This window comes from Euleptes europaea, chromosome 6, assembly GCF_029931775.1.
Source record: "Euleptes europaea isolate rEulEur1 chromosome 6, rEulEur1.hap1, whole genome shotgun sequence".
Classification (NCBI taxonomy): Eukaryota; Metazoa; Chordata; class Lepidosauria; order Squamata; family Sphaerodactylidae; genus Euleptes; species Euleptes europaea.
Window position 1 is genome coordinate 18,087,506 of NC_079317.1, and position 24,696 is coordinate 18,112,201.

At 41.7% G+C, this 24,696-nt stretch overlaps 1 protein-coding gene across 8 annotated transcripts in view; it reads right to left on the reverse strand.

Annotated features, from left to right (window-relative positions):
• Positions 1-24,696, reverse strand: part of PPP2R5C (protein phosphatase 2 regulatory subunit B'gamma) — a 79,085-nt gene that overhangs the window by 34,377 nt on the left and 20,012 nt on the right. For 3 of the 8 annotated variants that reach the window (XM_056851271.1, XM_056851270.1, XM_056851269.1), the window contains exon 1: positions 12,536-12,683. The exons of the other annotated variants lie outside the window; for them this stretch is intronic. In XM_056851271.1, the coding sequence (XP_056707249.1) occupies positions 12,536-12,629 (94 nt within the window). In that variant the 5' untranslated portion in view covers positions 12,630-12,683. Of the gene's footprint in view, positions 1-12,535; positions 12,684-24,696 lie in introns of those variants that run through there. 8 annotated transcript variants of the gene reach the window in all.

Here is a 24,696-nt window from a genome sequence, read left to right on the forward strand (position 1 = left end):
AAAGGCTCAGTTGACCGTCACAACATCTGAATTTCACAAAAAAGCCTGCGCTGTAAATTGACAAAAAGTACATGTTGAAACATTCCAGTTTTATGAATAAAATCAAACTTAGGACACAGAGAATTTAGATCCAGCCCCTTCTGCGCACAAATAGCCACAATACAGAGGTATTTCAGTATTATAGTACGGTTGGCAGCTGCTGCCAAAACAACATTTAAATCAGAAGCCTTGTTGGACAAAAGGCCTACCTGGCCCCACCTACTTTCTAAAATACTTGGTGGGTGCCAGAAAAGGTATCAATGGGTGCTGTGGCACCCATGAGCATCACTTTGGGGACCCCTGGCATCTGGGGTAAGACATTCAGCCACTGCCGATAAGGCAAAGTCCTCCTACATTTCACTTACATGTGTGCAATGGGCTGCTGCTCCCCAGAAGAATATCGAAAAGAAGTAGCACTGTACGCAGGGGGCCTGGAGAGTGGACAATACGTGAACACAGACATGGGGCATTCAATTGCTGGCTGGATGCACTGCAGAATACCTGGCACAATAGCAGACAGTCTGGCAACAGAGCAAGGGCCTTACAATACATTCTGTAAAGTCTTCTCATTCTGCTCTTTAACTGTGGAATGGGCAGCATATCAAGCACATTTCTGGCTGAAGCGCAGCTTAATCTTAAAACATTCCTATGCGACCTTTCCACCCAACACAGGGCTCCAAAAGGAGTGAATATTAAAACATTTAGACCTTCAATATATTAAACCCAATTCTCCCAGTTCTTAAAACTGGCGATAAAGTCCCAGGTGGACCTATGTGATTCTCAGTTTGACCGAAGTAGCTTAGATAACATGGACCTTGGTGAGAGAAAAAATAAATAGTCTATGTCATGCCACGTGCACCAAGTTATAGAACTAGTACTTTGTTTCATTAGCAAAATATGTAGAAACCTTAAAAATAAGTAGAAAGATCAGCCATTATTTTGTCCTTGTATCCATGTAGTTAAAACTGGAGTTGAATAATATTTTGAAGGACATTACACTCCCCAGAAAAAGTTAAACCAGGAAGTGTAGTTGATAAACCATTTCAGTTTTTTGCTACTACCAGATGAATATATTTTTTTAAAATAAAGGAAAACAGAAGAAAACGGACGATTAATGAATAGAACATTGGATTAGTTATGGGGAAAATACATTTTTTATGTTTACCCTTACTTGTGGGAATATTGTTTCAAGATATTTGAGCAGTATTATGTCACTATGGAAACCAGGAAAAGTATAAAATACAAAAGGCTGTGTTTCTACATATGGCAGAGATATTTATGCTGTGCTGTATCAGAAATCTACTTTTCTGACAGAAGTAACAAGAAATAATCTGCATGTACATCCACTGCAAAATATTTTGGAGAAATCACGTAGTTTATGTTAGGTTTTGGAAAAATCAAAACAAGAGTTCTAGAGCAAGAGATACAGCTAAGGAGCAGATATGATACAATACTGAAGTCTGTGTGGATGCCATATGAGCATATAAAATAGGGTAGCTAGAGAATAAATACTTCTGAAGAGAAATTGTTTCCCCATCTTGTGAAACTTGTTATTCTATTGATATTAATTTATTCCTTGTAAATTACCACAGTTTATTATAATCTGTGAAAATTATGCTTTAGGGAATATTGAATATTTTACTTCAACCATTAATGCCCATAAAATAAGATAGCACTAATTCAATATCCAATTCCTCACAGAGATGGCAAATTATCTTCTACAGAATATTGTTGAAGGCTTTCACGGTCAGAGTTCATTGGTTCTTGTAGGTTATCCGGGCTGTGTGACAGTGGTCTTCTAAAGATCCCCTCAAGAAAAAGCAGACCCTCTGAAAAGCAATCTTGTAAAAGCTTATCAGGTCCCACAGAATCTATATTTTCTCATTAAAGGGTACCAGGGACCCCATAAAATCAGCCTGAAACCCAAAGTAACCTCAACAAAACCCACATATGACTGAACAATGCTACACATTACTTTTCCCCCACCTCCCAAATATGTTGATCAACTTGCTGGAACCTTCATAGATTGTGTAACACATAAATAGCTGTGGGAATGTCTTTTCCTACCTTCTGTACTGACTGGAAAGCCAACAAATATGGTAGTGTCACAACCTACTTGCCTGAGGTGGAAGAGGCATCTCATTGCTTATTTATTACAACACACTTTCTCAGGGAAAAAGATTAACCGGGAAAAGTGTGTAAAAACATTGAAGAAGCCCATAGCCACCTTCTCCAAAAAACTACATGTAACCAGCTGGAAAAATGTATTCTTCATGGCCAGCTTATCATGACTCTTTTTCGGAACAGCTTTAAACAACCCAGAATTTCCCAAGAAACGAATTCAAACAGGATTCAAATCCTAAAACTCCACAAACAGCGTCCAGATTTAACGATAAACAAGAAATATCATATTCAAGTCACAATGGACAGAGAATAAGCCATCTCTAAGCAAATCAGTCACCCAGGATGGTATTGGTAAAGGCCATTTTTACTGGGGAGTGGTGGAGGTAAAAAGAAAAAAGCTGAACAAGCATATGTTCAAACTTCACAGAACAAGTGACACCACCATAATTACAATGCATCAGTGTCTGGCCAATTCAAGAAGTGGAAAATAAGTTTCAGATTTACTCATTCAGTAAGATACAGGCTTGGCCTCAACTTCATTCAAACTGGTATTTTGCTTCAGAATGCTCCATGGCCATTTCTTAATTCTTCAAGGACAAAATGCACAAGTTATTATCGATTTTATTATTTCTTTACTGAAGTTATAGAAGTTTTTAGTGTAAAAGCCCAAGCCCCTAGTTCAGTTTGAATCAACAATATGTGCGGGCAAAACGCAGCTAGATAGTAGATTTCGTTAAATACGGTCCAAGACTAACAATAGCTAGATAGTAAATGGGCATTGTTTTCTTCATGTTATCAAAACATACCAATCAGGGCACTTCTTTTCAAGGCAGATTCGCAAATCATGGCAACCCTTTGGCAGTCTGTTTCATAGGCTTCTGTATATTAGATGGTCAGAGTGGCAGACACGAGCCTCTCACCAGACAGACTACTTATATGGCATGGAAAACTTTGGGCAATCCATGTGAATGAAAGGGATTTGGACATTATGACCATTTTATAGAACAGCCAGTAAACCTTTCAACTGGTTCCAGTGTGAGAAAGTTTAATGGTCTCCAAAAATAATAATAATAAAAAAAAACCCAGGCAAATTAAAGCTATGGATCCACAACATAAAAATTTAGATCTGGAATGATCTCACTGATCCCACTAAACACAGAAATACAAAATCATAATTGCCTTGTAGCCTCAAGAGTGGAATTTACACCTGATGACCCAAATATATCGCATAATCCTGAACAATGGTGGAATGGAACTTAACATAGGTTCTGTTCTCCTTAGGGCAATATCAGAATGTGCTGCAAAAAGCCTTCAGTAGTGCCTCCTGCCTAGAATATGGTACTTGGGAAAATAATCCCAACCTGATGACAGACAGACAACCTTTATTCGGTATATAACCAGCAAGGTTACAAAAAGTCCCTGATCCTAATACACTGGTAAATCTAACCCGCCATCCAAATACAATGGATGGAATACAACACCCCACAGTAAAATTTAAAACCCCCAACCTGATGAAGTGGGCTAAGATGAGCTTGACAACGGGTTCTGCTATCTGTATACTATTTCCAGTTCTGCCCCTCTTCTGATAAGTTCCTTCCAAAATAATTCTGTGAAGGAGAAACTCTGTGCAGCAAAATCTGTACATGATCTCAAAAGTACCTTCTCTCTGGTTGACTACAGTCCAGAGATGAGTGGGAGCTAAACCAAAAATAGGACGAGTCCAAATAAATTGGCATAAAACAGCAGAGAAATAACTGGATTGTACCAAGGATTTATTGTACCAAAGATTTATTGACCCAGTTCCCATTTCTCAAATGCCGTCAGGCTGGACTGAGTAGCAGAAGCCATTTGTATGACGAGATTCTGGAGACCATTCTTCAGCAAAGGAGACTCACTACTGAATGACCACATGGTCTCTTAGCAGAAAAAAAACAGATTGTGAGTTCAACAAAATGAAAGACCAAGGCAAAGCAATGCAAAATCTGAGAAAAAGGACCAACCTACTGGTCAGACACAACAACAGGAAAATTTTATCTTCACCAATTTCACCACAAGAGCTCCACCCACCTTTCGTATATCACCTCTTTTGCAGACATGTTTCTATTCCCTTTGACCGAAAAACACCCCATCGCCGAAAACATAAGTTCAAGGCATGTCTGCAGGGTTAATAAGGCATTTTTATAATCACCAGGCCAAACTGATGTACTGGCTTTGTAGCGACCTTTCCAACATGCAAACATTTTCCTGACCACAGTGTGTAGTATCCAGAGCATGCTTACAGTCATCGAGTGAACATATTTACATAGCAAAGAGATGTACTAGGTCTTTCAAGCCAATGTATATTCAGCAATTGTGAGAGCAGCCAACATGCAATGACTGACAGTGTGACCTACTTTTGCATGCATCAGAATGGCTGGTCACGATATGCTTGTTCCAGCCTTGGGGAGGTACCTTTTGGAATGCAGTCCAGAAGGCAGAATTCAGGCCCTAATGAAAACTACTAGTTTTCTTTAGCACTGTGATGGGAATGGCATTCCCCGGGACTGGAATCTGTGCTCTCACCATTAGTAAGTTCCCCTGACAATGTGCAACCCTAACTACCAGGGACTGACATTCCACTTTGAGGGCTGTCATTCTAGTCCTAGAACAGTTTATCTGGTCCCAGGGACTGTCATTCCACGCCCAGAGCAGATTTCTCCAAACCCTTTCTGGATTTCCATTGCAACTTTTCTGTCCTGTAATGTATTTCAATGGCGACCATGCAAGTCAACTGGCATTCCTGACTCCTCTTGTATTCCTGTATTACATCCAATGAGCCTTCAGGCATATCCCTTTGTTGCTAATAGGCATTCTTTTCATTCCTTGCGTACAGGAAACTTATAAGACCCTGAACTGCATTCAGATGTCACAGGAACCCCAGTTTAGAATCCAACTGACCAAACTGGGATCTCTTTATTCAGAAACCACAAAAAAACACAGTTAACAAGCCAGGTACTAAACAGTTTAGAATCCCAGTTTAGAACCCAAGCATAATTTGTTGGGCTCCGTAAATTCACATATAACACTAAATCAGAGTTTAAACAAAATCAGGGTTTATAAACTGCCTGAATAATTATGTCTTAGTTCCAATCTCACCTCTGCCATGCACTTACGGGGGGAAGCTGCTTTTTCATAAACTTACCCCCTCACTCCTCTGAAATGTAGGAACAACAACTACTACCTAATCTTCATGGGGGTGTTTGTAAGGTACATACAAATATACAACATGCCCAAGCCCTCTAAGAATGTATATCAATGTTTGCAATTAAAGATGCATCTAAAAAGATCTGAAAACAATACAATTTTTGTTGGCATTTCATAGAACTGTAACTTCCAAAAAACAAACAAACAAGCAGTCAAACTGTCCACAGCATCAAGTCAAGCTTATACCAATTGCTACATTAATTAGCCACAGAGTACTGGTTTTGGATGTGGGATACCCCTGCTTAGCTATCAACTGCACTGAATGACCTTGGGTTATGTTATTCTCAGTACACTGTACCTCACGAAGTCATTCAGTGCAGTTGATAGCTAAGCAGAGGTATCCCCCATCCAAAATAAGTACTGTGGTGTGGTGTACTGGTTAGTGTTGGACTAGTATCTGGGAGGCCTGGGTTCGAGACCCTACTTGTGCCATGGAAACGTGCTGGGTGACCTTGGGCCAGTCACTCTCAGCCTAACCTACCTCACAGGGTTGCTGTGAGGATAAAATGGAGGAGAGGAGAATGATGTAAGCCTCCTTGGATCCCCACTGGGGAGAAAGGCAGGGTATAAATGAATTAAATTAATACTCTATTGACAATTAATGTGGTAATAGGTATAAAACTTGACTTGATGCTAAAATGCAATTCTGAGAGCAGCATACAAATATAGCCAGTGAAAAGGTAAAGGTAGTCCCTCGTGCAAGCATTACTGACCCATGGGGTCACTTCACATCCCGACATTTCCTAGGCAGACTATGTTTATGGGGTGGTTTGCCGTTGCCTTCCCCATCCGTCTACACTTTACCCCCGGCAAGCTGGGTACTCATTTTACCGACCTGGGAAGGATGGAAGGCTGAGTCAACCTTGAGCCAGCTACCTGAAACCAGCTTCCATCAGGATCAAACTCAGGTCGTGAACAGAGAGAGCTTGTACTGAAATACTGCAGCTTACGTCTCTGCGCCACGGGGCTCCTCTAATAGCCAGTAAACTCTGAACATATATATATTGTGGGAAAGATCATTAAGAAGTTCACTGAAACTAGTTGGCTTCCCTTTTCATTTGGACACTTTCAAAAGACAAGTCAAAGTTCTGCTTCAAACTCGGCTAACTGTTAACACAACCCTTTGGATAACTGTATGCATATCACTCTTCCGCATCATGACAGCAGCTCCCAAGCCTAACTTCAGCGGTGAAGTGTCTTCCCATCTCTGTTGGGGTGTCATTTCAGGCAAAGGTCTTGCAAGCCCAATGTTATCCCTTCTGTGCCCAGCATAAGGCAATCTATCTACCACCTCTGTGGGAGCCCCTTCTTTGCCCCCTCCTCTGGGTACCATGAGAGCTTCTAAAGGTGAGATAGGCTTCCACTAGTCTGATCTGCAGGAGCTTTTCCAGAGGCAGCACACCCGTAAGGGGGTAGAGCCAACCAAACCAGAAAGCTATGTGGGGAGGGGGCAGATGACTTCCAGTCCCAGCAGAGGTCTACCGGAAAGATACTTCCAGGCTTTTAACCAGGCTGATCCCCTAAGGGAGAAGTCAGTGCTGCTAAATGACAGCTAAAATTGTAATTTCTCTATTTGCGAGTGCTGAATTAAGGTCAGTTTTCTGTTTAACCTTCTCCCACAGACATCTGCCTGTTCTTCTGATGGAAGACCCAGGCCATGCATCCTCTATTGGTGGGGAACACATAAAACACACCAAATACAAAAGCCTTTAAATTTAACCAAACAGAAGTCCTTATATTTCTATTGCATAAAAAAACTGTAATTTACAGTGAACAGATTTTAATATAGCCCCTTCTTCATTTTATCCTCATAAAAAGCCTGTGAGGAACGTTCGGCCCAAGGTCATGCAGTGAGCTTCACAACAAGAGTGAAAATTTTAACCTGGATCTCCCCAGGCCTAGACAAGGGTTCTAACCACTAAAGAACACCATACCTAAAACTGAATTCTTCCTTCTCAGTTCACATAAATGCTGTTTGAGCTGCATTAGATATTTATCTTCCATTTACTATCATCTGAGATCTGCTGCATGCTTATTGCCCAGTTAGCATCGTATCACATACAGCAACTTCTTATATTCTCATTCAGTAACACAGTGCGTGTCAGCAAGCTCACATGTATGTACTAGAAGTTTAACATGAAGAGACACTTGTATTTACAATCACAACACTGAATTATGCAGTGCCTTTATTCTGCCATTCCTCTCGAGGTTCTTGTTCAAAATACCCAATTTAGGATCGTGCTTCAGTTTGTACTTCATAGTTATTTTCCGTGTCTTCAAATAATATTTATTATAAGATTACGTATCTTGCTTATCAGTGAGACAAGCAGCATACAAATAAAAAAGTTTATACATGATAATATTCAAATAGATTCAGCGAGATAAGGTGGCTATAAATATACACCATCTAATTATACAGGGGAAAAGAGAGTGTTTCAGTGAGATAAACCAACTATAAATATATTCAATCTAATAATTCAAACAATATGCATCGATTCATAATTGTAATGACGCATTTTCCTAAAGAAAAACTCATGGGTCACAGTTTGCTTATTATGACTACTCAGTATACACATACATGATTTGCATAATTCTCCTGCAGAAATAAACTTAGCTTCTTAAGTGCCTATTTATGTAGTCGTTCTTGGTCTTAGTACAGCAGCCCTCAGAATATTTTTGAGTGGGACCCACATCTTTTTGCAATTACTGTACTTTCTGGGAGCTACTTCCAAAGTAATTCCACACTATTTTCCTCTTCCACGACATAGAAAGTTGGAAGCTCACATTGGTTAATAGAGAACAGGCTTACATTTTATTTTTCATGTTTAGTATTTATTAATATGTAAAATTACTCAGCAACAGGCTGTATGTCATGGTGATTTTGCACATGGTATAATAGTTACAGTGTTAGACAAGGATCTAGCAGACCAAGATTCGAATCAAATCCCCACTTTACTATGAAGCTTCAGGGGTGATCTTGGACCAGCCACTACCTCATCCTACCCAACCTCTCAGAGTTGTGGGGATAAAATTGAAGAAGGGAGAAAAAGCTCCTTAGAGGAAGGGTTGGATAAAAAAATGTACCAAACCAACAAATACAAATTTGCCACTAAGCTTCCTCTGCTAGCTTATCCCGTTCCTCCTCGCCTCACAACCAACGGGCAAGAGTGCTGCAACTCGCTTTTGAGCCCTGCCCCACAGTTTTGAGAACCACTGCCTTAGCATACAGCAATTTCTAGAGTTTTGGTTTAAATACTGTTCTGGAAAAAGAAGACGACGGGTTGGTTTTTATATGCCGACTTTCTCTACCACTTAAGGGAGACTCAAACCTGCTTGCAATCACCTTCCCTTCCCCTCCCCACAACAGGCACCCTTGTGAGGTAAGTGGGCTGAGGGAGCTCTAACTTGCCCAAGATCACACAGCTGGCTTCGTGTGTAGGAGCGGGGAAACAAATCCAGTTCGCCAGATTAGCCTCCGCCGCTCACGTGGAGGAGTGGTAAACCAAACCTGGTTCTCCAGATCAGACTCCACTGCTCCAAACCATTGCTCTTAACCACTACACCACGCTGGCACTTTTTCAGAAGTGCAAGTTAGTTGTGTTACACACCTCCTAGAGAAAAAATAGAAACGAACTAACATTCTGCATAGCATAGTGATAGTAGGAGGGTGTAGAGGTAAAATGAGATAGAGGGGGGAAAGCATCCCCAAATATTCTTCAAAGAGAGTGAGAGGTAGTAGTCACTTGTATGGGGGAAACGAAACTGTTGGGACTTGAGTACAGTATCTCAGTGAAAGCAAAACCTGATTCAATTTCTGGCCCCAGCTTTGCCCTCACTTACGAGGATTTCACAGGGGATGCAACGTACCTGCAGAGATCCACTGCATTCTCAGATGCCCTAACAACATATAATCCTAGAATCATAGTTGGAACGGACCACCAGGGTCATCTAGTCCACCCCCTGCACAATGCAGGAAATTTACAACTACTTCCCCCACACACCCCAGAGACCCCTACTCCATGCCCAGAAGATGGCCAAGATGCTTTCCCTTTCATGATTTGCCTAAGGTCAAAGAATCAGAATTGCTGACAGATGGCCATCTAGCCTCTGCTTAAAAACCTCTAGGGAAGGAGCACTTACCACCGCCCGAGGAAGCCTGTTCCACTAGAGAACTGCTCTAACTGTTAGAAAATTCTTCCTAATGTCTAGACGAAAACGCTTTTGATTTAATTTCAACCTGTTGGTTCTGGTCCAACCTTCTGGGGCTAACAGAAAACAACTCGGCACCATCCTCTATATGACAGCCCTTCAAGTACGAAGATGGTTATCCTATCCCCTCTCAGTCTTCTCCTCTTCAGGCTAAACATACCCAGATCCTTCAACCTTTCTTCATAGGACTTGGTCTCCAGACCCCTCACCATCTTTGTTGCCCTCCTCTGGACACGTTCCAGTTTGTCTACATCTTTCTTAAATTGTGGTGCCCAAAACTGAACACAGTACTCTAGGTGAGGTCTAACCAGAGCAGAGTAAAGCGATACCAGCACTTTACGTGATCTGGACACTATACTTCTGTTGATACAGCCTATACTTCTGTTGATACCGCATCACACTGTTGACTCATGTTCAGTGTTTGGTCTACTAAGACCCCAAGATCCCTTTCGCACACACTACTGCTCAGACAAGCCTCCCCCATCCTATAATTATGCATTTGATTTTTCCTACCTAAATGCAGAACTTTACATTTATCTTTGTTGAAGTGCATTTTATTAGTTTTAGCCTTTTCGAAACCAACTGCTGAGTTCTTTTTGCCATAATCCCACGATACTCTCTCTATGTTAGTCTACACACACAAAAATAAACAGAGGTGGTTTATCAATAAAAAAACTGCTGGGAGGGATTCCCCCCTGGTACAATTCCTGGTATAGTATTACAAAAATGATAAGGAAATCTTGTTTTTGATGGCAACCAATCAGGCTGGTAATACACTTCCAACTCTAAGATTCCTGTATGCGTGGTGTAGTGGTTAAGAGTGGCAGACTCTAATCTGGAGAACTGGGTTTGTTTCTCTGCTCCTCCACATGAACCCTGCTGGGTGACCTTGGGCCAGTCACAGTTTTCTCAGAACTCTCTCAGCCCCACCTGCCTCACAAGGTGTCTGTTGTGGGGAGGGGAAGGGAAAGTGATTATAAACCACTTTGAGACTCCTTACAGCAGAGAAAAACGTGGTATAAAAACCAACTCTTCTTTTTAAATATATTTATTTTAAGAACCAGCCCTGCAGATAGCCAAATACCTATATATATTCAGGAATCAAAACACGTAGCCATTTCTTTCTTTAGGCCAAGCCCATAAAGATTTACGCAGTGGGCTAAATGCATGCTGTGAGCAGCTTCATTCACCAGTTCATGGATCTAAGAAAATGAAAGTATTCTTAATTCCAATAACCTGAAATTAGCTACTAACAACTGTGTGTAGGCATGGGTGAGGAAAGGGTTGCCAACACCTGAACAGAAAAACGTGCTTCAGTTCAAATTTTCCTACTGATTGATTTGCGATGAACGTCAGTAGAATAACAGTATCTGGTGTAGTATCTGGTGTAGTTATATGTGTTTTGGTTTAGTCTTCATTAACGAGATGTATGCGACAGGCTAGTTCAAGAGAAGAATAGCCTGTAAAATTTTTGAACAGTCCACATATTTGTGTAGTATGGGGGAAAGGTTACATAGAAAGCGACTAGTTTTCATTCATTCATTTCAGTCATTCAACCCACTCTTTTTAAATACCTAGTAAAAAACCGTTCCATTATTTGCCAAGTAATGAATCTGCATATTTGGTATGACATAATTAAGTGGGAATTAGGCATGATGCATGTGTTCTTTACATCCAGTCCAGCATCTGAGAGGACAGTATGGACTGAGCATATATATGCCTAACCTTCACTCTTGGGTAAAACTTTGTTAAAAAGTGAATGGTAAGCTTTGTCGTGCAATTAAGCACCCCAAGAAGCTTTTTAAAAGTAGCATCAAAATCTTCGCCATTGAAATTTCCAATAAATTATAAAGTTTCTTTTTTTTTAGAAATTTGCAGAAATGTAGTAGTTAGCATCAAAGGCTGAAAACTAGATTTCAGGAAAGGGAGTTTTCATTAACATTCTTAATTCAGACCACAGAGGATCACTCCTTATCAAACACTATTCAGTACGTCTCCACAGTATAATCTTAAATCCAGTTGTTTTTAAGTCTTCTACCATCGCACCAAGCGATGGGTGGGGATAGGAAAATGCCTGTGTATAATTACAACACATTATTACTAAAAGAAGAAAAGGGAATATATCTTAAAATAACACTTGTAAGGAAGGTGCTTGGAGTAAAGGCTCACAGAGAAATACGATCAGCTCTCTCTCTAATAAACGAACTGTTCACAAAGACACTGCCAATAATCTTACAAGTGCTTGAAAAAAATTTAAAATCAGTAGACACAGCCAGACATTTAAAATGCAGCCTTCTCTAGCTCCTAAACAGCAACACATATCCCTGCCTCTGCATTAACAGACAGCAATATAACACTGTTTAGAATTCAGAATGTTAGTGGCATTCCCCTCCCAGCAAATTCCTTTAAATGCTTTCTAAATATATACTGATTATCTTCCATTCGGCTGTGGAAGAAACCTTTCATTCACTTTTCTGTTTGATTATAAGCTAAGCAACGACTACAAAGAAGCCCTCATTGTGTACACAAAATCCTTTATTGCACTGTTAATGCTACAAAGAATGGCAAGGGAACTTAAGTGCCCTGCCTTCTCTTCCCTCTCCACCTCCCCCACCCCCCAACACCTTTCTGGGGTAGTGACTTCACATCCTTTGACATCAGCACAGCTTGAAAAGGGGGGGATGGGAACAGAAAGCAGCAAAACCTGTTTAACAATGCAAGCAAACCCTTCCGAATTCTGAATGCTTAAGATCTAATGCAACTCTAATATCTACATCTCTGAACTCTGATAAATCTGCATCGGAACAAAAATGGATTCTGCTACAAAGGACTTCCTGCTTTCCTTACTCGAGAACCACAATAGCCTTTTATTAGAGAGCCACAGAGGACTACAATTCATTCAGAACACCAAATAACTCACCTCGAATATGTAGAAGGGCCACAGGCTGGAATGGCCCGTTCGAATTGGCTGCGTCCACTACCATCCTGCTGCCTGTTTTATTACATGTCAACATCTATGCTTCAGCGGGGAAAGCAGAGTACTCCTTAAGGCAAGAAACCAGCCTCCATTTTAGTTAAAAAAAAAGAAGAGAGAAACCGAAGCTCTCTGCAGCTGGAGGGAACTGGCTAGTTAGTGATGTCAGCAGAGAGGGGGAAGCTGATTGGCTAACCTCGCCAACTTAAAAATGACTCCAAAAAGCTGCAAATGAAAAGAGCTTTCTATGTGGCTGTCACTGTGCATTAAAGCCTGTACGTTTGTCAGCTCCTTTGTACCTCCATCCATCATCCGTAGACGAATGCCTAGCACACTGTTTGAAAATACAAGCAATAAGCCTTCAGAGTAAACAAGTATATCATGAAAGGGAGAGACAGGACGCTTTTGCTGGCATTTGTTTCACTAAAGAGTACTAGGATTTCCGCCCCCAAGAGCATGTAGATGCATTCAGCAGCAGAGATCCACAAACAGGCACGTGGTGTCCTTTTCTATTTCAGAATCGTTCACCGGAAGATGCTTAATGTTTCCCCTTTACTTTTCCTAATGAACTCATGCCAGATTTGCAAGTCGTGTACACGTGCTCCAAGTTATTTGCACTGTAACTTTCACCACGGCTTAGCTAGGTGTTTTTTGTTTTTATTTTTGACACTTCAGTTCTTCCCAAACACAGGAAGCTGTCTTACACTAAGTCAAACCATTGGTTTAACAAAGTTAGTGACTGCTTTGACCGGTCACAGCTCTCCATGGTCTCAGGTGGAGACCTTTTACATCACCTGCTATCTGCCAGGGATTAAAACTGAGATCATGTGCACGAAAAGCAGAGGGTCTACCACTGAGCCACAGCCCGTCCCTTAGGGAGACACATTCATGTATTCCCAATCTACGCACCTCCAAAAGTTCAGGAGCAAAAGTTCTATTAAATTTGAGCACATTAAATTTGAGCAACACACAGCACTGATCATGGTATCTTTCTGGAACGCCTTTCCGGGGTTGGGACTGGGAGGCACCGTTTTGCGGTGGTTCCAGTCATACCTGAAGGGTAGGTTTCAGAAGGTGGTGCTGGGGGACCAAAGAGGGGGTCCCTATGCTGTTTAGCTTATGCATGAAACTGCTGGGTGAGGTAATCTAGAGATTTGGGCTGGGCTGTCACCACTATGTGGATGACACTCTGCTTCTGGCTGATCTCAGAGAGGCTGTAGAAACCCTGAACAGGAGGCAGTTCTGCAATGGACATGGGGGCTAATAAACTGAAGCTTTATCCTAATGGAAGTGCTATGGGTGAGTGGAAGGACTGACCTGGGATTTAAGGTGTCACCCATTATGAATGGGGTTGCACTCCCTTTGAAGGAACAGGTCCATAATCTGGGGGTGCTCTAGTGCTTGATAAGAAGGTGGCAGATGATGTCGGGGTGCTTTGTCCAGCTTTGACTGGTTAGCCAGATGCAGCCTTTCCTGGGGAGAAAATATCTGGCCACTGTGGTGCATGCCCTGGTTACATCCAGATTAGATTACTACAATGTGCTCCATGTAGTGCTGCCCTTGAAAAGTGTTTGGAAACATCAATTGGTGCAGAATGCTGTAGCCAGGATGTGACTGGGGTGGGTCATAGAAGAAGAGTTGGTTTTTATATGTCGACTTTCTCTACCACTTAAGGCAGAATCAAACTGGCTTACAATCACCTTCCCTTCCCACAACAGACACCTTGAGGTAGGTGGGCCCGAGAGCGTGTGACTAACCCAAGGTCACCCAGCTGGCTTTGTGTGTAGGAGCGGGGAAACAAATCCAGTTCACCAGATTAGCCTCCGCCGCTTATGTGGAGGAGTGGGAAATCAAACCTGGTTCTCCAGATCAGACTCCACCGCTCCAAACCACCGCTCTTAACCACTACACCACGCTTGCTCTCAATAGGGATCCTATCACTCCAATCTTGGCCCATCTCCACTGGCTTTCAATCTGTTTCTGGGTGCAATTACAGGTGCTAGTGTTGATCTTTAAAGCCCTATATGATTTGGGACCACCACATCTGAAGGATCACCTACTCCCTTATGAACCTACCCAACCACTGTGGTCATCTCCACAGGGCCTACTTCAGGTGCCCTCGCCTTCTGACTAGGTGGGTAGCAACTCAGAAGAGGGCCTTCTTGGTCATGGCATTAACACTCTGGAACTCTCTCCCCAGGGACACTCCTCTATCCCCTTCTGTTGCCATCTTCTGCCCACGGGTGAAGACTTTTGTTTGTTTCATCTGGCATTCCTTCAGTGATCCCTCTTTCCTGTCCAATATTTTCATTGTTTTTTAATGTTTTCTATGTGTATTTTAGCTCTAGTTTTAATGATGCGCTTTTGGTTTTCACGGTTTTTAAGATGTGGCTTTATTATGTATACTTTTAATTTGTTAGTTGCCTTGGTGGCCCTTGTGAGGGCAGAAAAGCAGGGCATACATTTTATAAAGTAAATAAATAATGCACGTTGCCAAATCAGTCTGACTGATCTGAATCCTTCCTTTCACAACGGTTAGCCTACGTGAATCTGGAAGCACATTTTAATATAAGAGCACCTCAGAATATGGCTGAAGCATATTCTGCTCCAAGTTGGAGGGATGACTTTCAGCTGGTGAGCACTGATGCAGACAAACTGTTTAGAAGCATATGGCCCATCACATCTGGCCTCTACCCTTTGCGGGTGGCAGTTAATGTCAGGCCTAGAGATAATAAATGCATCTCTGGGGGAGGATGTAGTTCTCATCGCTTTAAATGAGGCAGTTGTGAGACCACTCCTGAAAAAGGTGGCTGGACCCAAATGACCTAAATTATCGTCACCTTGTGATCATTGTTTGGCAAGGTGCTCAGGCCATCTTGGAGGTGACTGATTATCTAGACCCATTTCAACCCAGATTTAGGGTCAGAAATGGCTTTGGTTGTCCTGACTGAGGTTTCAGTACCATCACCCACGGTATCTGTTACACTGTGCTTCAGGGGTTCTTCTCTTATGTGGATGGCCAGTTCCAGAAGATAGTGCTGGGCGACTGCTGCTCAGCCTGGTGGGATTTATGCTGTGGGGTCCTACAAGATGTTTAACATCTACACTGGGAAGATCATCCAGGAAATTGGAATGAGGTGCCATGGATAGTCAGATGACTGATCAATTTCTCCTTATCAACTGAGTTAGGTGGTTCTGTAAAAGTCCTGCAGGGATACCCGGAGAAAGTACTGGGGCGAATGAATGACAAGATTGAAGTACTGATGTGCATTAACACTGGTATTCAAAGCCAATCTGTCCTGGATGAAGTTACACCCTTACTGAAGGAGCAGATTTCCAGTTTGGGGTGTACCGCTGTATTCTGGCCTATGGCTGGAGGCATGTATTACCTTTAGGCTGATATGCCAGCTATTGGTGTTCTCTGAAAACGTAGTTTTGGCCACGGTGATCCATGCTTTGATCACATCCAAGTTAGACTACTGCAATGCACTCTGTGCGCGGGCAGCCTTTGAAAACTCTCCAGAAACTTCATATTGGTTTAAAACATGGTGGCCAGGCTATCGGTGGGGACTGGATAAAGGGATTATATTATCCTAGTGCTCTATGATATGCACTGGCTGCCTGCCTGTTTCCAGGCACTGTTCAAAGTGCTGGTTCTTTGAAGGTCCTGATTGACTTTGGGCGGGGCACACAAAGGACCACCTCTTTCCACACTGTCTAGCCCAGCAATTAACATATATTTTCAAAGACCTGATCTGTGGGCTCCTGCATATATGAGGTGAATGGCAACTAAAGATGGGACATTTCACTGGTGGCATTTCTTCTTTGTAATGCCCCTACTTGAGCCTTGTCTGGTACCGACCTTACTATTTTTTAGGCACCAGGGAAAGCATGAACACATGAAGCTGCCTTATATTGAATCAGATCCCTGGTCCATTGAAGTCAGTATTGTCTACTCAGACCAGCAGCGGCTCTCCAGGGTCTCAGGTAGAGGACTTTCACATCACCTACTTGGCTAGTCCCTTTAACTGGAGATGCCAGGGATTGAACCTGGGACCTTCTGCATGCCAAGCAGATGCTCTATCACTGAGCCATGGCCCCTCCCCAAAAGCATTTCTTTATGCCAGGCTTTTAAGTAAGGATTTTTATATTTTTAGTTTTATGGTCTGCTTGTTGCCTGTGGACTGTTCTATAGATATTTTTCGGCTGCTCAATGTTTGCTTTGTGTTGTTTTATGCCCTTGGCTTGTTTTTAACATTGATAATCTAAGTTGTTTTTATGGCATTGCCTTTACTTGTAAGCCACTTCAAGCAAGTCTCCGGAGATACAACATATACTTTTCTAAACAATATAATAATAAAAGCCAAGGTCATATCGTACATTGCATTTTTAAAAGGTACACAGAACATGCTTGCTTTAAAATGTGAAGTGTTGAAAGCAATCAAATTCATTTTCACTGTGTCACACAAGTACACTTCAGACAGAGTTATAATTGGCTGCTGCTCCTTGCTGGGAAATCAGGGTTTACCTCAGAATAATGTACAAACTGGTCTTCAGCACCACACTAGCAGAATATAAAAAGAGCCCACCAGCAAAACTAGAATACAAAGGCAGAATGAAAGGAGGTAAACATATCAAGGAAAGACAACCTGGCTCCTTTCTTTTGGCAACTGTGGAGATGCAACTTGTATTTCATTACTCCTGCACACCATTCAGTTTTTCTGCTGCATGTTTAAAAAAGGTAAAGGTTCCCTGTGCAAGCACCGGGTCATTCCTGACCATGGGGTGACATCACAGCCTGACGTTTACTAGGCAGACTTTGTTGCGGGGTGGTTGCCTTTCCCTTTACCCCCAGCAAGCATGTTTAACCTGTGCTTAAAGAGCATCAGACACTGATTTTGTTGGCACTGTCATCTCTTACAAAAGATCTAACCATTTTGCCAAGCATTTCAGCACTCAATAATTTCTATCCTCCTTCTGTTTCTAGATGCGAAGCACAGTTTTTTCCCAACCCTGCCAAACAAGTGCGTAATGAGCACACCCTTTTCAAAGGGTGATCCTGCTCATGGGTAGAGATTCTGTTAGACTGCTGATCTGAAAAATTGGAGCGATATAAGATCAAACAGAGACTAATTGGTCAATTCCTAAAGTTGACTGACAACAATGGTGCCAATTGGGGACTTAAGCACAAGCAAAAAACCTACAGAAAAGGAGTTTTATTTGAATGTCAGTGTATGAAACGCGACTAGGATCTCCTCAGTGTGCAGCAGAGACACCTCCTGCTTTCAAGAGTGTGCTAAAACATACACTGACTCAAATTCTCATTGACAAATTGGGAAAGTGTGGTTTAGATCCTATTACTGTTAGGTGGAGGTATAACTGGTTGACAGATGATGAGAGGGAGGCCATCATGGCCATCTTCTGGGCATGGAGTAGGGGTCGCTGGGGGTGTGGGGGGGAGGCAGTTGTTAATTTCCTGCATTGTGCAGGGGGTTGGACTAGATGACCCTGGTGGTCCTTTCCATCTCTATGATTCTATCTCATGCTTGCCTGGAGTGACGGACTAAACAAATATGAAATAAAAGGCAAATAATTCAAAATGTGTTTGAAGACAAACTCTACAATTTACTGAGAGCATTAAGAATGTTGTTTCAAATGCCTGTGTTATTGCAGAAACACCTTAAGCTTGGCATTGTCGGCATATGTATCAGCTGCAAAGAAAAAAAGAAGACCACACCAAGGCAAATCGAAGGCAAGGGAACAAATGATGCAGAGGGAAAACGAATTCTTTAATAATTTTTGCAACCCTAACGCTTTTTGCATGCAGCTTCGTCAGGGGGAATCTAATAAAATGAAAACATAACATAAAATAATAATATAAACATATGTGATATATGATTAAGAACATTTTAAATTAAAAAAATTATGAATAGGACAATTCACAGCACATGTACAGAGGGCAATATCTAATTACATCTTAATATTGAGAAAATTAAACAAACAACAATGTATACTATGTAATGTAATTTTACAAAGAAATCACATTTAAATTAACATTAACTGCTCACTTCAGTCTTAACGCATGTATTGGGACTTTACTAAAAAAAAGAATCTGAAACTAATTAATGTTAATTTAATATGTGATTTCTTTGTAAATAAATATGTTTTAAAATGTTTTTACTCACGCATCACATATGTTTATATTATTTTGTGTTATTTTTATTTTATTATATTCCCCCTGACGAAGCAGCACGCAAAACATGTCGAGGGTTGCAAAAATTATTTCCCACACCATTTGTTACCTTGCCCTCACACAGACACCAGCTGTACCACCCCAATGTTGCCTCAACGGCAAACCACCACTGTTTAACCACTTGCCTTGAAAACTCTAGGTTGCATTTTACACACGCACAACTGTGTAACTCTGAAACAGCTACCCTCTACACTGGTGCAGGAAATCAGCTCAGTGACAAGGCTACAACTGAGCAATGAAATTAATGGCATAATCTGGAAACAGTTTCAGTTGTTAGTCCAACTGAAATTCTTCTCTGTGTCGATCTAAATTACACCTAGAAGGGGCGGAAAAGTACATCTAAAAATAAAAGAAGCCGAGCCTTTTCCCTACAAGGAAAAGTTAAAGTATTTGGGCCTCCGTGGGGGGAAAAAAATGGGAAGGGAATCATACATGATAAAGATCCACCAAACACAGAGCATGAAGAATTATGAGCCAGCTACCTTTTAACGTCCCCAAGTTCTACTGTCATGCTAGAATTCAGGCCATTCAAAGAAACTGGCAGTTGGTTCAAGGGTGACAAGAGAAAGTACTACTGTATTCAGTACATACCTATAGAAATGATGATACTTTAAAAGTTAAAGGTCCCCTGTGCAAGCACCGGATCATTCCTGACCCATGGGGTGATGTCACATCCTGATGTTAACGAGGCAGGCTTTGTTTACAGGGTGGTTTACCATTGCTTTCCCCAGTCATCTTCCCTTTACCCCCAGAAAACTGGGTACTTATTTTACAGACCTCGGAAGGATGGAAGGCTGAGTCAACCTTGAGTCAGCCACTTGAAGCCAACTTCCGTTGGGATCGAACTCAGGTCGTGAGCAGAGCTTGGACTGCAGTACTGCAGCTTACCACTCTGCGCCACGGGGCTCCTGATGATACTTTAGCTCGGACTTTTTTTTAAAGCATCAGAAAAAAGTTCACAGGACGTGAGCCACTGAAAGACACATTAGGAAATATCAGCTAAATATGGCAGGCCTTTACTTGGGAGCAGTACAGATTTGATAACCAGAAGTCCAGCCCAAGCCCCAGCGGATGACTCATTCTCTATAGCTCAACCTGTGTGTTTCTCAGTGCATCTGATTGGCCACAGTTGTAGTCAGGAGCCATGGACTAAAATGAATACTTGGTTTGCACCAGCACAAGGTAGCTACGCTTTTACCCTACAAAAAACAAACACACACACACACACAAAATAAAAGGAGCTACTGAGTGTGCCCCAGTTACCACAGCTCTAGCTCCGCTGTATGTATGATCCAACCACCTCAGATCCAACCACCTCAGATCCAGCTTCCTCCTAAGTACTGTTAGGACGGCCTCCCCGAGGAATTGAAGAGGATGTGTATACTTGACTAGTTCTGCAAATACTGCAGGGCCGTGTTATTTAAGTGACCCTTTGAATGGAGCTAAGATCTTGTGGTGAGCGTTTGGGACATTTAGTTGCTGTAGCGCTTGTTGTGATGTGTTCTGACTTTACTGTTTTGTTCCAGTATACTGGCTTGCAAGCCACCTTGAGCCACCATGGATGACAAGGAAGACAGGGTAGACATGTTGTAATAAAATAAATCACAAAATTGTGAGACTGACTACTACTGCCAATGTAGCTTAGCTAGGTGACAGCTATATCATCCCAGGAATTAGCTATGACAATATGCATAATTTCCATACCAAGGCCTTTGATGACAAATACATCTCTTACCTGTGCCAATTATAATTATGAATAAGAGCTCCCTTGACCTTCCACAGAAGACTTCCCATTACTATACTGCGGAAGAGGCATAACACAGTATCCTGCCCCCATCTTCCTCATGGCTTGCACTAACAGCAGAGGGCCCATTCAAAGCTTCAGTTGCACTGTGTGCAGTAATGGGAGTTTCTAGACAGACAGCATAAGGTGCAAGTCTCCATGCTCCCACACATTGCCTTGGTGGTGGAGAGTGCCGTCAAGTCACCGTTGACCTATGGCGACCCCTTAGGGTTTACAAGGCAAAAGACATCCAGCGGCGGTTTGCCGTTGCTTGCCTCTGTGTCACGACGCTGGCATTCCTTGGAGGTCTCTCAGCCAAATACTAGCCAGGGTCAGGGCTGAGAGTATGTGACTGGCCCAAGGTCACCCAGCAAGCTTCCATGGCGTGAGTGGGGATTTGAACCTGGGTACCCCAGGTCTTAGTCCAACACGTTCACTACTACGCTACACTGGCTCTCTCCATTGCCTTAGATGAAGGATAATACAGAGAAGTATTTTCTTAATTTTTCTCTGGAATGCTAACATGTACTGCTGGAGTTCTGGGAATGTTAGAAGGTGACAAGTGCTAATACTTGCCCCCTGCCCCCCTCAGAACAGGACTGTATTTCACAGAGAGCTTTTATGTACATGAGTCAGATTTCCTAAGTACTAGAACGTGGGGTCATCTGCTGAAGCTGGAGGGTGAGAGATTCAAAACAGATAAAAAGAAATATTTCTTCACATAACGCAGAGTTAAACTGTGGAACTCCCTACCCCAGGATGTAGTGATGGCTGCCAACTTGGAAGGCTTAAAGAGGGGAGTGGACATGTTCATGGAGGAGAGGGCTATTCATGGCTACTAGTTAAAATGGATACTAGTCATGATGCATATCTATTCTCTCCAGGATCAGAGGAGCATGCTTATTATATCAGGTGCTGTGGATCACAGGCACGATAATGCTGCTGCAGTCATCTTGGTTTGTGGGCTTCCTAGAGGTACCTGATTGGCCACTGTGTAAACAGACTGCTGGACCTTGGTCTGATCCAGCATGGCCTTTCTTATGTTCTTAAACTATCAAGACTTTTTACCTCATGGGGCTTGGGTTAAAAGCAATCCAAAATCAGTAGTTTTAAGGGGTTGTTTCATAACCCAGTTACTTTTCTTTGTACAAGAAGAAAACCATTAGTGGTAAGTGACTGAGGATACTGTTTACTAAGGTGCAAATAACATTGTCCTGAGAAGATCAAGTGAGCCACTTGTCAATGCATTCTGCAAAAGAAGTATAACCAGGATGACTCTTTATCCCAGAGTTTTTCTTAAGTTTTTCTTTAAGCAGTTCAGCCATTACAGTTGTGCTTGAAGTTGTGCAAGCAATTCTTGATGAGACCTTGGAGGTCTAAGAGGCAACAGAATAAGATTTTTATGAATGTGGAGCTGGAGGAAATTCAGTGCCCTGTGTAATTCCTCCAACCTTTCCACAGTTCTAGGTGCAGAATTTGGATGGTCTAGGTAAGAAATACCTTTTTATTTTTAGTAAACAACGCATACAGCTTGGATTAACTGCTGTAAAAAGCTTAAAGCCAAAGAAGCTATTGAAAAACTTTGTTTTGGAGGGAACAGGCTAGAGGAATGTTTTATTAAATCACTCTGTTATTTAAAGATGTTGAGCCACAACAGAGATAACTAATCTGGAAGTACGGTTAATTACATTCAAAAAGCTAGTGAGACAAATGGCAAAATAATAGGACTATGTACAGATGTTTGGCCTAGCAATACGCAAGCTCTTGCATAATGAGCTGTTTACGAGAAGTGAAATTAAGTGTGCTGGTAAAGATTTTCAATTATGTCAATTAAAGGAGACAACTAATTATTATATTAATGCTTCTAGCTAATGGAGACTAAATGAGGATGGAGTTCAGGAGAGGTCAAACAGAAATGCAGGTTAGAGTAATACATCAGGCAAGCACAGGGTTGGATCCAGCCAGTAGCAGAAAAAGAGAATAAGGGTCTCTTTTGTCCATCAAAAAATGCTGTGCAGAGAATCATGGGACTTGTAAGTATAAAAGCAATGATGGAGGGAGGCTGTAATAAGGAGAAGAACTGGATGAAATTAGTGGAAAAAGCAGTTCCACTAAATCAACAGTTTTCACAAGCCCTGTTTCCTCATAAACCTGGGAAAGTCTTGAAACCAGTACATCCCTGGTTTTGCATACTAACTATAAAACTAAAGAGATACAGGGGAAAGGAATTTCCTTTTTTTCTTTTCTTATCAAGGCCTTATACCTTTGTTTGGTTATGCTTCCATACACATATACTCTGTGCTTATTTTGTGGTGGTGATGGCAGCAAAGCAAGCTCACTTCTCTGCCATTACTCTGTCTGCACAATGCCATCCAGTGGAGCTTTTCTAGGTTGTGAAGTGGCTCTTATTCCAGGCCCCGGGGGCCTGAAATATAAGGCCAACAATCACTCGTCAGTGGGACTGAATGGAAACAGGAAGGCAAAATCTGATCTGAACAGAATATAGAGAGCTCCTGTACCCTGGCTTCAGAAAGATCATGGGATTGCGTGCAGCTTGCAAAACTGGGTAAGCCTATCCCAGTCCATGCAAAAAGGCCCAAATAAGAGCACTCTAAGGCCCCTTTCAGATTACCATTCTAAACAGGATGTCCGCCATTGTTCGCCCGTTTCCAAGTAAAGCGATACAGAGATGGGTATTCATGCAACTCATTTCAATCAGTCTATGAGCTGTCTCTAAAGCGCTGTGGCCAGTTAAAACAGAGCTGCTATTGTTTTCCTGCCTTTTTTGGTGGCTTGTTTTCCAGCTGCAGCAGCAGGCAAGTCAATGGTGCTGTTATAGCACTACAGTGTTATAACGCTATAGCGCAAATCTTAGAACTTTTTAAAAAAGCTAAAAAGAATGCTGTGCGAAAAAAGTCGAGAAAAAATAGTGGTCTTTTGAAGAGCTCCAGACAGTTCAAACAGCACACAGGAGTGATTCAGAAGCACAAGGAAGAACTGAAAATGGGAGAAAACATTTTTCACATAAAGTGGCAAAGCTCCGCAATGCCAATGGGATACAAGCAGCTTTGTCTAAAAAAGTAAAAAAACCTGTTAGCAGCTGGGAGCCAAACTGGTTTTTTGAATTGACACTAAAAATCCATCAGCAACCCGCTGCTCAAGCGAATTATAAGGGCAGTTTGAAAGGGGCCTAAGTCTACAGCAGGCAGCCATATTAACCAGGGCACACACATACTAATTGCTGCTATTGCTCTTTTAATCTCAAACAGCAGCTCAAAATACTGTATAAGTACATTTACGTTTTCTGCTTTTTCTTTGCCAAAGTCCTTTCCATAAAACCATAACTGTTAATAAGCTTGTTGAAAACAGAGTCAGTCACTCAGTTCAGACATAATGTGAAACCACGGTGTGTTGAAACTAACTGTAGTTAGTACAATTGTGTGAATGAGGACCACTCCATTCCATGGTTGGTTAGGATCCAAACCAATCCTCAAGCTGGTTTGTTAACCAAAGTTGGTTAGGTTTAACTGTGGTTTTTAAAAAATAAATTCAGATTATAGTTTGATAAGACCCTAACTAACCACAGAAGCATGGGTCCTGCCTTCAGACAATTGCACTTACTACAGTTAGTTTAAACAAATTGTGCTTTTGCAGGATGTCTGAACTGAGCCGTACGTCACTCATACTTTGATCTGTGTCTTCATTTGATCAAGAAAATAAAATAAAGGCAGGGATGAAGATTATCTTTACAGGGAACTACACATCCAGAGTTCTACAATGAGTAACTACCTTTGACATTCATGCATGTTGCTAGTTTGTTTGTTTTAAAGAACTGCCAGAATAACTGCAAAATCATGAAATTAAGGCAATATACAGCTAGCTAGATGTAAATGTAAAAGCAACTATTGATAAAATTCATTATTGTCCCTCCAAACATTTTTAAATCCCCCCCCCAAAAGTCTTATGTTCCATGGAATGTGGTTCCAATTTCAAATACATCACCAGATAGTAGCAATTAACTGTTATTAAAAGTGAGGAATTTCAGCCTCATGCATTCCAATACTTTTACAT